At 42.4% G+C, this 13,490-nt stretch overlaps 1 protein-coding gene across 1 annotated transcript in view; it reads left to right on the top strand.

The window, feature by feature from the left end:
- LOC103756423 (zinc finger protein 516-like) overlaps positions 1–13,490 on the top strand; it is a 28,668-nt gene that overhangs the window by 1,275 nt on the left and 13,903 nt on the right. Inside the window, exon 2 of the mRNA XM_008922471.3 lies at positions 10,826–12,295. Within this exon, the coding sequence (XP_008920719.2) occupies positions 10,826–12,295 (1,470 nt within the window). The remainder of the gene's footprint in view (positions 1–10,825; positions 12,296–13,490) is intronic.

The raw sequence follows: 13,490 nt of genomic DNA, 5'->3' as shown, positions 1-13,490 counted from the left end.
TGCGAATACCCCTGTCCCGTCCAGTCAATAGGAGCAAATGCTGCCAGTGGTGAGCCAGAGGGTGGTTGCAGGGGAGCTATGTCTGGCAGGAAGGACCTCCAGCCTCTTCTCTTGAGGCCTTTGGCTCAGAACTGCAGGTTGTATGTCACGGGTACAGGGCCTTTGCTGGCCTTGGCTGAGTGGCCAAAGGCTGCCCTTGTGCCTGCAGTCACATCTTTCTCAGGAGCTCCGCTTCCCTTTGGTCCATCCAGAGCAGAGCTGTTCAAATCAACTTTTGATCTGTCAGTAGCTTAGAGCCTTCTGCAGAGTTTCCTCAAGGTAGCAGGGCTCAGCCCCTCATCTCCTGCTGCTTCCTTGCAGCACCGTGTAACAGTGCTAATGATGATACAGCAGTGCCACCCCTTACCAAGGGCATCCAGTTTTCAGTGACGGTCGTATAATCATAGTTCAGTCTATCTAGCCTATGTCTTGGATTTGATATAGTTTGCTTCTTTTCTTATTCCAGCCCTATTTTCTTTCATTCTCTTTTCAAAGTCCTATTTCCAATGAAGGACTGAATAAACATTTGCACAACAAAGCAGATTTTCTGTCCAAGTACTGTATAACTAATGAATCTTAAAATTCTTGTAATACTTACAATCCAAGTTCCCCTTTCTATCATGTGTTACTGTGTTTTATGTGGTGGGTATGCACAGTAGAGATTCTTGACTGCCTTAAGTCTGTTAACAGAGCCACCAGCCATGGTAGCGTGGCCTTCAGCAGGAGAAACAAGGTAAATTAGGTCATGCAGAGCTCCTTATTTCCGTAACTGTTACCTCTGTTACCACGCTGGGCTCGCCGGCTGTAGCTTAGGTATTTCTTCAGAATGCTAGCTGACAGCACAGCTGTACCCTCTGTTTTTAGACTGAGTAGCTGTAGTAAAGGACTTTATGATGTATGGCAATATGCTACCCGTGCTTAACAAATGATAGGAGAAATGAAATATCGGATGAGGAATGTTAAGCTGTATGGGATGGCTGCCAGTCCACAGTCTTGGCATGGAAAGCCTTTCTCCTTAATGCACTTGAAGGAGGAGGAACAGGTGGTGGTCAAGAAGACGCTGTGGAGCAGACATTGTGGCAAATATCACTATCGGAATGAAAGGGAAAATCTCCGGGAAGATTTACAACTGTTTGGGTCTATGTTTGGAGGGGCTATACAGGCAGGCTGCCACTTGCTTAAAAAACCCTGAGTCATAATTTTCCATCCCCTCTAAAAGTATTTTTGATGCATCAAAGCCAATTGCACTTCTCTTTCTGTGCCTTAAACAAAAAAAAGAACCAATATCCAAAGAAACACAACAGCCCTTACCCAAATCCAACCCTCTCAAATTTAATTATGTATCCTGCTGTGTTAATGGTCTTATACCCTTTCTTTTTCCTCCTTCTACCTGCACCAAACTTCACAGGCAGGGCCACACATGGAGAAATGCCTAGCAGCTACAGAGCATACTGGAGGTACTCTGCCTAGCTTTTGGACCAGTTCATACTGTATTGTATTAACTGGGAATTACGACAAAGCTGTGTTAGAGTAAAATTGGTATCATCTGGCCTAATCACTTCTTAATTTTGCAGAACATTCCAGGGGTTTTATATCCCATAATTTTCTTTAAGTATATTATGAACAGCAACATTTAAGGCAATTCCAAATTGTATGGTTTTCATTTTGGCAAGCCGTCTCTGCAATGTGTTTTTGTATTGGTTCTGTGTATGTACTCCTCTCTCTCTCTTCATTTTACCCACAGTTTTTAAATAAGTAGTTACTGTTCCCTCACTGCTTTCCAGGAGCCAGACTTTTCCACGTCCAGTGATGTGGAATTGTGAAGGTGCCTGTACATTTTAAGTCAGTGTAGTGTCTTTGCTCTGGTTTAGTCCATGAGTGGGAGTTACGGACCCTTTCTTCTGCTTCAACTTACGTGCTTGGGCTTTACATTTCCTAAAGGAGGAAAAGCTGGTTTGAAGTTTTGTGAGCTGGGGACAAAGTTGCAAAAGCTGTGCATAGTGTGGACCACTTGTTGAAGAGACAACATCATTATCACCGATAATAAAACTGTCCTAAGACTATATGTGCCTTCTGTATTTCTAAAAGTGCTGTTGTCTCGGTGCTGTGGTTTGCCTGGCTGTAGCAGGCGCAGCCCTGTGTGAGATAGGAAAACATCCGGATGCTCTTGAAGCTCAGAGGGCAAAGAGGGGCTGTGGGCCCTCACTGGGAAATTCAGTCCCAAGTCCCAGAAGGGGCTGTGCTGGAGATGCGAGCAGGATGTGGCATCAGCATGGGGATCAGATGTGTTGGTTGTAGCCTCGCTTTGTGAGACTTGTCAGACTGGTCACCTGCCTTCAGCTCTTTAGATAAAAGACAAGCCTTCTTCTCAAACAGCAAAAACCCCACCGAGTTCTTCATTACCCTTGGGTCAATCTAGTGTGGATGAAGGGTGAAAAAGGCACTTGGAAATGCTGTGATAACAGAAGCTACAACTTCACCTGCAGATAAGTACATGTTATTTCATGGGGCTTTTCTCCTGCTTCTGGGCAGAGAATACCCTCATGGACCTCTGTGAGAAATACACAGGTAAAAGGATTAGTAAGTCATTACAAGCTCTGCCGCTGCCCAGAATTCCTATATACCAGGAGGAGATGCAGAGAGATGTGGTGAACACTGGAAATGTCTGTGGCAAGCTGCCAGCAGTAGCCATTTTACCCACATTTGCACTTTCACTTCATTATGTGCTCTGCTGTGGATGCTTTCCTTCCTTCACCTGAAAGTCTGTGTTGACTCTGGAGGGGCTGATACCTGGGAGACAGATCGCAAAGCACCTGCCTTAGAAGAGGGTTTGTGTTTGGGCTTCAGCACAAAGCTTTTTGGACTTGATGTGCACTGGTGTGAAGCTGAGAGTGATGAAAAGATCCTGTGCGAGGGGACACTGGAATAATTTGTACATGGAGCTGATCTTTCAGCCAGTTGGCCTCTGGGAGGCTTGTAGCATCAGTACCCTAGATAACAACAAAACCAAATATTCTTCAAGAAAACATTGTATGCAAGTAGCTGAAGAGAAAAAGTTCACTGTGAACTTTCAGGCTTGTTCTTCAGTACGTAACAGCATGCACTTCAGTCTGACAGATTTTGGACTTGACACTCTTTCCAGCCTAGTTCCTTAGTTACTTTGTTGGTGTCTATTCTCTTGATTGTGCTTGAAATTCCAATAACATTGCTGGCATTTGCATCTGTGGCTGTGCGGATGGTTTCAGGCCTCCATTTTCTTTTTGGGGGAAAAAAAAAATCTTTGAAGTGTGACATAACTGAAGCATTTCTGCTGTGCAAAGGAATTTGTGATTTTACTGAGCTAGGGAATACCTTGTAGAAAGGGGCCTTTTATGTGCTATACTATTACTGTTCTCAGATTCAGATTTCCCTCATCTTAAAAGGTTAAGTTTCAAATTTAATCAACTAAAAATTTTGTGCTTTTTTTCAGTTACTTTGGTGACATTTCAGATTCTTTCTGAAATGCAAAACTAATGCAGTATCTTTAATGATAATAACACTAATATTCTAAAATAATTAAAAAACCCCAATATGTGCAGTCCAGAATTGAATAAACTTTATTAAATTAGTTTGATGATTGTCTATTCATGTTTTTTGCTGTCTGGATTGTAAGAGCTCTGTGGGTTTTGTTTTCATAAGCAGCAGGTGTCCTCCTGGACAATGCTATAGAGATTAGTCAAATGGAGACTGGGGCGCATTAGAAGCATCAGCTGACCTGTCCCTCTTTTGTCCCCTGCAGTGTCCCCCAGTTCTGCAGAAGAAGGGAGATGGGGCCCTTTAGCCATTTGCATGCTCAAGGCATGGCCAGTATGGGGCATTTGACAACAAGGGTAAAAAATAACTTCCAGGTAACCTTAGAAATTGCAGAGGGTAAGTTAGTGAAATTAAGGAAATGGGACTTTGAAATAAATCAGTATATTGTTGTTCCAGGAATAAAGGGAAGCCTGGGGGGAAAAAAAAGGTGCAAGAAAGCTGAAAAACAGCATGATCATAAAAAAAATTGAATTAAAGGCACCAAGCATTAGTTATGTAATCATTGTGGCAACAGTGCTAGTACTGTTTGGGAAGAAAATAGTATAAAAAAGCTAATTTTTTTTACTCTGAGGTGCCTGTCACAGTTTAGGAATGATATTCTCCAGTTTAGTACTCCCACTAAAACCATGCAGCCTCTCCTTCCCCCCTCCAGTTGGAAGCACAAAAGGCAAAGATCACAGATTGAGATAAGAGCAATTTACTGGAAACAGCAATGAGATAAGAAAAGGAACAGTAACAGCAGCAATATTAATAAAAAAAGATATAAGACAAACAATTTACACAGAAAACCTCCAACAGGAAACAAATACTAGACAGTTAACAAATACTGGACTGTTCCACCTTGCCACGTTTCTCCACCAGAAGGAACACAAGCTAGAAAGTCTCCTTTCCTACCCCTGGCAATGACTTGAGGTGGTATGAATAATGTTAGGGTCCTGTCCCATGCCTCCTCCTGGCTATTGCAAAAAATTAACCCCGTCCAGACCAAAACCAGGACAGTGCGTCAAAGAATTAAATTTTTTTGGTCAGATAATAGTTTTCACCCTGGGTCCACTCCCAAAAAATAGGGATACAAAACTGCAGTTCTTATCTTGTGAGATCATGCTTTTTCGTAGTCAGTATCCTTTCCTAAGAAATACTCAGTTGAAAGTAGACAGTTCCCATCATGCATCCTTGGCCTGAAATTATTGGCTATGAAATTCAAAGGTCAATGAGAAGTCATTTTAGGAACTATGAAAATGAACATGTAGAAAAGGATAACGAAGACCGTGAATGCAAACTGCACCAGAGGGGTGCTGTGTGGAATGGCTTTACTCCCCTTTCCACCTCACATAGCCAAAGGGAAACCTCTGTGGGTTGGGGTGTGCTGGCTGACTGATAAACCATCTGTATCAGCCAGCATCAAGAGCTATGTTGGGTTTCTGCCCTGTTAAAAACCTCAAACCTCAGCCAAAACCACTCACTGTCAATTCTAAAATTAGTCCGAGAGAAAGCAAGGATATTAGTTGATTGTGTGCTTTCTGCCCTTCCGTATCGCTCTCTTACCTGCTAACTTATATCATCCTGCGGTACTGAGTACTCCAGTGTAATCCTTGGTCATCTCTTTTTTCTGAATTATTGGGGAACTGGTGTAGGAGCCTGTGAAAACATCTAACAACAACATGTAAAGCAAGATGAGCTTTGCAGATGAGAAGCTGCATCTCCTAAAAAAACAGCCTAACATTTTCTTCCTAGTATCTCCCTGGGGCACATGGCCTTGTGCTGCAAGAAAACCTAAGAGGGTTTGTAGGGGTTGTCTCTCACCTCACGCCCACTTTGCCATCACATTGGGGATCTGCTGAGTGGTGCAACTGGAGCAGAAAGCAGGGGAGGTGATGGATAGCATGTGGAGTATAAAAACTATACACACAGGCAGTTAGAACAGGGGCCATGGCTTTTTTAAGAGACGTCCTCTGCAAAACAGATACCAGGTCTCTTTGAACAGCCTGACCCTCTGCTAAGAGGATAAACCTACTGCTAAGGAGGGTTGTGGGCTCACTGTTGAATGCTCCAGGAGTCCTTTTCTAAGATAACCACATAGGGAATTAGTATGAAAGGAAGGCTGTTTTTGGCATATGTCTTATGCTTATAAGGGGTTTTGCTTTGCTGTGCTGATAGAGCAAAGGGAAGGAGTAAGTCATGTTTTGTGCCTCCCTGTGAAAAGGAGGGATTTTTATGCATTGATAATCCATGTTTTGTCCATATAGGTTTTACAGTCCAAGTGGTGTTTCACCTCTTCCTTTGACATTTATTCTGCAAGCTGCAAATGTATATAATCAGGCTGTTTTTTTTTTTCTGTTCATCATGAGTTTTTCTGCATGCAGGTGTATTTGATTGTTATTGATAGACTCCAGTGCTCAGGATGACATAATTCTTCTGGAGCTTGGTGCTCCTGGGGAGGCTGCAGACGTTGGCCTGTCACCCTTCCATCTTCCCTCAGCAATGTGAGGGACACTTAACTCTTTGTCTTTATTTTCTGGTGGGTTACTTTTCTGTGGCAGTTCTCTGAACTCCTTCTGACTTACCTGTCATTGCAGATCTGCATAGATATTCTCAGGGCATAGGCTGTTTTTTGTTGGACCTTCCTTTCACAGGATAAAAGACCCGATTTTCTGCTGCAAAACTGCTTTTTCCTTTTTTCCTCTGCCATTTCCCATTGTTTTGTGTTTACTGTGGACTTTTACATAGTGCCCATTGCTATGGTGTGTATATGTTTGTATAGATATTTTTTATATGTGTATATATATATATATACAAAACAATGTGACCAGCAAGGCTATCATGTGTCTTCTTCAGAGGGGTAGTTTTATTTTTATAGTGCTACTTTTATTTGTGAAAGCTGAGTTGAAGAACTTCATCTAGTACACTCATATTTAACTTACCATCTATTGTAACATCTGTTTTTTTCAACATTACTGCTTCCCAGATTTTTTCCTCCCACTGCATGGGGATTTTTGGATCATTTCCCTTCACTTATCTTAACCTGCTTTTTTTCCCGGAATGAATCCCATTTGATTATTTTGAGACTGCATTTCTATTCTTTCCGAGTCCCTGTGCATTATTTCCTTGTCCCCATTTTTGCAGCTTCTCCAAATGTGATATTTCCTGGAGATTCAAGTTAGCATGCTGACTAGAGTCTCTTCTGGAGCATTAAAGAAAGTACCACGTGAAATAGAACGCAGTACAGGTCTTAGCAATATTGCAGCTTCTTCCAGTGTTATCCTTTGCTTTTATCATGATTTATTTGCAGCTGGTTTTCAAATCAAGCCAAAGCATTCATCTCAAAGTGCAAATCACTATCAAATGTTTACTAAATTTCAAGCACATCACATCTGCTCCTTTTCCTTAGATTCCTAGTGCTATAACACTAGCCAGAAAAGGGGCCTGTTTCTAGCCAGTTTTGCTCTTCTGAATAGAAATCACGGTTTCATTGTCCTCAGGCTTGTAGCCTGGTTTACTTTATAGGAAGCCTCATGAATTAAAACAGCTGTGCAGCCCATTGTGAAATTCGGTTTTGTGGAGAAACAGGGCTGGGAAGAAAACAAGGGGAGTTTACACGTGTAAGGGGGAGAAAGAGAGAAGAGGGATATGTGTGTGCCAGGAGGAGGGGAGTCACTTTTATCTGCATGTGTAAAGTCAAGTCACTGAGGAATGGCAGTTAGGAATATTTCTGAAGAACTTCTCAAATCCCTGAATGCTCCCGTGTTTCTAGACAATGACTTTCATATAGTTAAGTGCTTTGCACTGTTCTGCTTTGCTTTCCTGTAGCATTCAGTGCTGTTGATATTTGAAGCTATGGCCAAGACATGAGATAACATCAGCAGCCACTACCTCCTAACTGGGCACCTTGGAATTTTCCCCTGCTTTAGCTCTTAGCCAGGTATCTCTGACACAGAAAAGCCATAACACTTCAGACTTGTGGTAAAAGGACCTTTCTCACTCATAAGTACAACAGATAAACAGCTGTTCTGGGTAAGAAACAAAGGAATTGAGGCAAATATGAGCAGATGACAGGGACCGTAGGATAAAAAGTGAGAGGATGCTTAGCCAAGAACTCTTTCAATGGGTAATGTGAATTACAGTCTCTGGAGATCAAGCAGAAGGCGTCTCATTCATGGCTTTTTGCTTTGACCTGGCCATAATAAAATCTCAAAAGTTTCTGGTAACAGTAGTACCTGCACTGCACTGGTTCGAACAATATTTTATACCAGTGATTTAAAAGGATCGTTAATACACCTTTTCAACTGGGGCAATTGGCTGGAAGCAGACAGAAATAAATTTAATCTATTTTTCTAAAATGGCTTTACCTGTATTATTGGGTTGCATACCATCTTCTCTTCTCTTGCCTGCATCCCCTCCTCCACCTGGCTTTTGCTACCTTCTCACTGCTCAGCCTGGGCCACCTGCCATGGTGGGAAGGATGGCACGTGGCAGTCTGTTTGTTGGTATCTGTAGTATCAGGTCCCTGGTGGAGAGCAGGATGGGGCTAGGGGAAAAGCATAGGGTGTGTTTTGCACTGATGAAGTCTGAGTTGGCCTGCAGGTGAAAATTGTTTCTCTTTTGGTTTTGGGTTTTCTTGCAAAAAGTGCAGCTTGAGCAATTAGCACAAATACTGCTATTGAGGCTCCTGATCTAAGCTTTAAGATTATTCCTAGTATGTTTAGTACTGTTCTAGTGAGACATCAGAGGAATTGAATCTAGCAAGACATTATGAAGAGATGTTAGAAACTATGTTTTGTAATAACCTTACAAATTTTCATATAATGTACTGACAGCTACCTTCAGCATTGTGGCAACTGCAGGCCTAGATATACCTCAGAAATGCCTTTCTTGTTTTCCTGCTTTGTGTTACATTTTCTACCTGGAAAATCCCTTTTTCTTTGTTGGCTGCACTAAAGAAATAGGGCCAAAAAGACTGTAACCACCTCAGAGTTTGCAGTCCCAGCTTTATTTGGGCACATAGGACTGTGATCTCTCCCTCTGCTTTCTCCTCCTCCCTCCTCTCCCAAGTACCTAAATCAAACAGTCTAGACCTAAAGACCAAGCCCAGACCTAACACATGCCACCTATCACAATCTGTTTGACCTTGCTCTCTGCTGAAACAGCTCAGTACATGGATTTTGACCAAGTCAGAAAGTATCAAGGAGTATCTGAGATACGCAGAGCAACCTGGGAGTTGCACGTGTCTGCTGATGCTCCCCTTCATCCTGGCTGCACAGGTGGACCAAGGAGTAGGGGGAGCCTTCCAGCTCTGCAGTCGCAGGAACAGGACTAGCAGTGATCTCCCATTTCCCTCCTCTGCCCGCTCTGCTCAGTGTAGCCAGCAGGTCGGTTCACTGTCCACTGAGTACTGCTACAACCAAAGGATTTGTTTTTGCTTTGCTTTATTATTTAATACAATGATAAAAGGAACCACTCCTTGTGATCATAAAGAGAAGCCTTAAAATCTTATTTAAGAGCACAAATATTTTGGGTTTTGACAGATATGGTTTGAAAATAACACAGATGTGCGGTGTCAGATTTCACCACTGCGTGCAGTGTCTTTGTTTCAAACTGTAATTTTGGTAAATTTCGTTAATAGTGCTGGGCATGTGCTTTCCCAAAACCTTGCCCCCTGCAACCCAGGAAAAAAAAGTTTCTGGGTTGTGGGTTTTTTCCCCCCTGAATATACCCCCTTAGAAAGTTTGAAGGGAAAATGATCTTCGCAGAGTGAGCATTCAGCCCTGAAAGGCTACAAACCTATGGGTTATTTTTAACCTAATTACCTCGAATTAAACAAAAGCTTAAAGATTTTTTTGCTTGAGTTGAAGATGAGGGCAAAGAAGGCTTTATTTGCAGAGCAACTCTAGCCAAGAACATACTTCTTCCATTGCACTGTGCAGAATAATGCCTGTGGCAGTGCACTGCGGTAATGAATGGCGCTTGATTTTCTGAAGTACTGGCTTTTATGAGTTGATGTGAGAGGATACACAGCTCTAGAGCAGTTCACTCCTTTCCCCTTCTCACCCCTCCTACAGATGCAGTGATCACTTTGGACTGGTGATGTTTTAGATGGAGCATGGTCTCCTTACACTTGCCTGGCAGTGGCTCATTAACTGCATGTTAATTGAAACTGAAAGTTTGTCAGATGATTCAATTCAGTTACATGTTAAATGGATTCAGTGCAGTAAGCATTACTGCTGTGATGAAAATCTCTGTGGAATTGATTTGTGAACTGATTTGGAGGGATTCATTGGCTTCATCAGCAGCTCTGAGAGATCGGCATCAGGAGAGCGAGCAGACATAGCCATGCTCCCAGCAAAAGAAATCCTACTCTTCTCTTTCACCCTAAACAGGTTTAATTACTGCCCAGTGTGTTCCCTTTCCAGGACATGTGTTAGATAAATTTACTCTGGAGAGCTGAGAAGTGAAGAAGTAAATGAGAAGAATTGAAAGTCTGTTTTGAATTCTGTAATCTAAATGGCTGAAATGTCTAATTCCTTATCTTTCAGTGGATCAAGCAGCCACAAAATTTTCCTAAAGTTTGTTTCAAACATGAGCATATGTTACCAAAAAAAACCAAGGGAAAAAAAAATCTGCTTTAAACTGAAGGACTGAAAAATCAAAATTTGCATCCTCCGTATCTCATCTTTTATACTTGCCCACTGCGAAAGTCCCTCTTAAGTTAGGAATTTATTCTGTATGCTGTACCTGCTTATGTGCTTGGTTTCTGTGTGGAGCCAATTTTTATTGCTGAGTTATAAACCCTTTGAAAATAGGGTCTTGTAATGGAAGCGCTGACAGACCTTTAACTAGGTCAGTTTTATCTGGCTCCATTATCTTTGCTTTTGTTAAAGCATTAAATGGTTGCAGATTTGTTTATTTTTCTCGCAGTCCCAGAATTTTAACATGGGTATGTTATTGAATTGTTTTTTCTTCAAAATGTCATGAACACGCAGCATTAGAGAGTTTATCCAGACTCTGCAGTCATCTTTAAAAGTAAATTGAACTGTTGTGTCTTATTTCAAGATTTTCTTGCTTATAAAGTACCTTTAGTCTGTAACATGTCATTGCAAAACTAATACCAAAATTTCCTTTTTCTCTTGCTATCTTATTCTAATCTTGAATTCTGCTCTGTTTTCTGAGCTCCTTTCTGTGTAAAATGACAATGATTTTTTTTGTTTCTCCCATTCAGATGAAAAACCATACCACTGCAACTTTCCTGAAGAAGAAACCCCAATGATAACATCTCAGTTGGATGAACTCCCGAAGCTGGGAAGCCACAACGCCAGAGAAAATGAGGCCAGGGAATCTAAACCAGAGATTCCTGCCCTGATGTCAGCACTGGAGAGTGTCATCAAGGAACCCTTTTCAAAATACCAAGGTTCTGCAGACATGAAGGTGCCAGCATTTCATCACAGCCAGGGGCTTCCTTACTCCAGTCACATCGCTAGCTTTGCTTCGGGTGTGGGCCAGACATCTTCAGACGTGGTCATGGACTTGAAAACATCGCTTGAAGTGCAGGCTAGTCGTGCTAGAAAAACTTTGCTAGACTTGCACAGGGAGCATCCTCTGATAGAAAAAGGTGCTGAAGCTCTAGAGGTAGCTCCACTCGATTTGAGTGAAAAATCAACAAGGGATAATTCATGCAATAAATATCTGAATACATCCTTCCAGGCTGCTTTAATTGTCTACCCATGTCCTTTCTGCAGTCACAAGACCTACTACCCAGAAGTCCTGTGGATGCACAAAAGAATTTTGCACAAAATCAGCTGTAACTCGATGGTACCCCCTTGGGTTCAACAGAATGGATTCAAGAGTATTAAAAACAACCTGGTCTTTCTGGCAAGGAGTGGGCGCACTGGCCCCCCTCCTGTTCTTGGTGGTAAGGAATGCCAGCCTTTGCCCATTGCCAGATTTACGCGTACTCAAGTGCCAAGTGCATTGCCAGGTTCCAAAACCAGCTCTCTCTCTGTTGGGATGACTGCAAAGTCTGGTAGTACGCATCAGTCAAAGGACAGTCATGCCTTCAACCACTGTGGTCCACGCTTATCGGGTCTGGATGCATACAGACAGCCCAAGTTAAACCATTCCCAGGAGCAGTACAGCATAGCAGCACAACAAAAAAGTAAATATGAAGCAAATTCCAAACTTATGCAAATGGGAACCTATAGTAGAAGCATAACACCTACACAAACAGTCATATCCAGGCCTAGCACGCAGGCTACAAACAGTAAGCAAGTGGAAAAGTATGTGGTTCCCCAGGGAAGTACCGGTTTTGCCCCTCCAGGTAAGCACTGTGCATCCGACTCCATGAAGGCCAAATACAACCCGCCGCTGCAGTATCATCCTCTGTGTAAAAGCGAGCAGTACACTAAACATGAAGAGCCACCAGTGCCTCAGAGAGAGTCTCACATGAAGGCTGGGAATGAGATGAGGACATTGGCAAACTGCACAGCGGTAGCGCGAGCAAGTCCGGTACTGCAGCCCCAGCCTAGTACCGTGGGAGTTTCTCCAGCTTTACACTCCAGCAAACAGGATGTGGGATCAGATGTGCATGAGAAACATTTGGACATTTTAAATATCTTTAAAACATACATTCCAAAGGACCTTGCTTCATTGTACCAAACCTGTGGTGCCAACAGCCCTGCCCTGGATCACACAGGTAAGATTTTTACAAACCCTTCCATAGCTGAGGACATAGGCTTGCTTGTTCCTCAGAGCCACGACGTACTATTTCCCAGTTTTTCCCTTCTCTGCCTTTAACGGTCGGGATTACAAGTTCATTGTTTTTATCATTGCTGGATAGGCTTGAATAGGTTTGTTTACTGCTCTCTTAACACTGCAGCATCCCCCCTTGTGCACTGTGTGACATTTCTGTCACAGGTTAAATGTATCTGGTTCCACCTGGAGTACTGCTGTTCCTTTGTCCTCTTGCTTCAAGCAGGCTAGAGTTACACAGATGTGCTGTCACTGGAAGATCTCCCTGATATGCTGGTGCTGGCACACATCATCATCTTTTTGCTTCAGGCAAAATAAACATCCTCTGGGGCTTATCTGTGATGTTATTTTGGAGGTTTTGTTCAATTTTGTCTGCAAACAAGTCTTCCAACAACAGAGAGGAATAATCACTTGTCGTCGTCCTTTGTCTTCCTTGACAAAAGTCTTAAGATCTTCCTTGTCCGTGTCAAAGATCCATATTTTTTAAATGAGTCTTTTGATCTGTTTGTATGTTTATAATTAAAAGGAGGTAGGGCTGAATACATGCCTGCTAATTCACATAAGCAGAAAAGTCAGTTGTGCAAATAGCCAGTTTAAAAGTTCAGGGACTAAAAAAGTTCAACTGCCATGTTAAAAAAAAAGAAATCTATGTATTTACATTTGAAACCATACTCTTCTGATGATCTGCCAGAATTAGTTTGTCTGAGTGGAAACTGAAAATCATGCTGATTGACTACGCTTGAGGTGGAGGTGTGTCTGTAGGCGAGGACAATGGGAACCAAAGTCTCGCCTCTCACCGTTTATAAACCATCCCAGTTTTTTATACCTTTCTTCTCTTTGTAGAAGTTGTGCAAATAAACTCCCAGACTGGTGTTCTAGTGTCCTTACCGGACATAATGCCCTCTGCTTTGTCAAAAGTATGTGTGAAATGGAGCTTGTGACCCCATTTTGCAAGTGGCACGAAGTCCAGGACATTTGGAAGCTGGTAGTCTAAGGACACCCAGAAGGTGTGTGAAAGTTGACCACTCTGGTAGCTGTAAGGCAAGGAAGGAGCCATAATGTTTGATCAGATCTTGGTGGAAGGACCTTTTGCAGGAGAGGATATGCTCATTTTCTAAAACTGCAGGGGTTTTTTTTCC

This window comes from Manacus vitellinus, unplaced genomic scaffold (genome assembly GCF_001715985.3).
Source record: "Manacus vitellinus isolate BGI_N305 unplaced genomic scaffold, ASM171598v3 scaffold_17_pilon, whole genome shotgun sequence".
In the NCBI taxonomy this organism is placed as follows: domain Eukaryota; kingdom Metazoa; phylum Chordata; class Aves; order Passeriformes; family Pipridae; genus Manacus; species Manacus vitellinus.
Note: the sequence above shows the minus strand (reverse complement) of the source record. Positions and strands in the feature narration are given on the sequence as shown.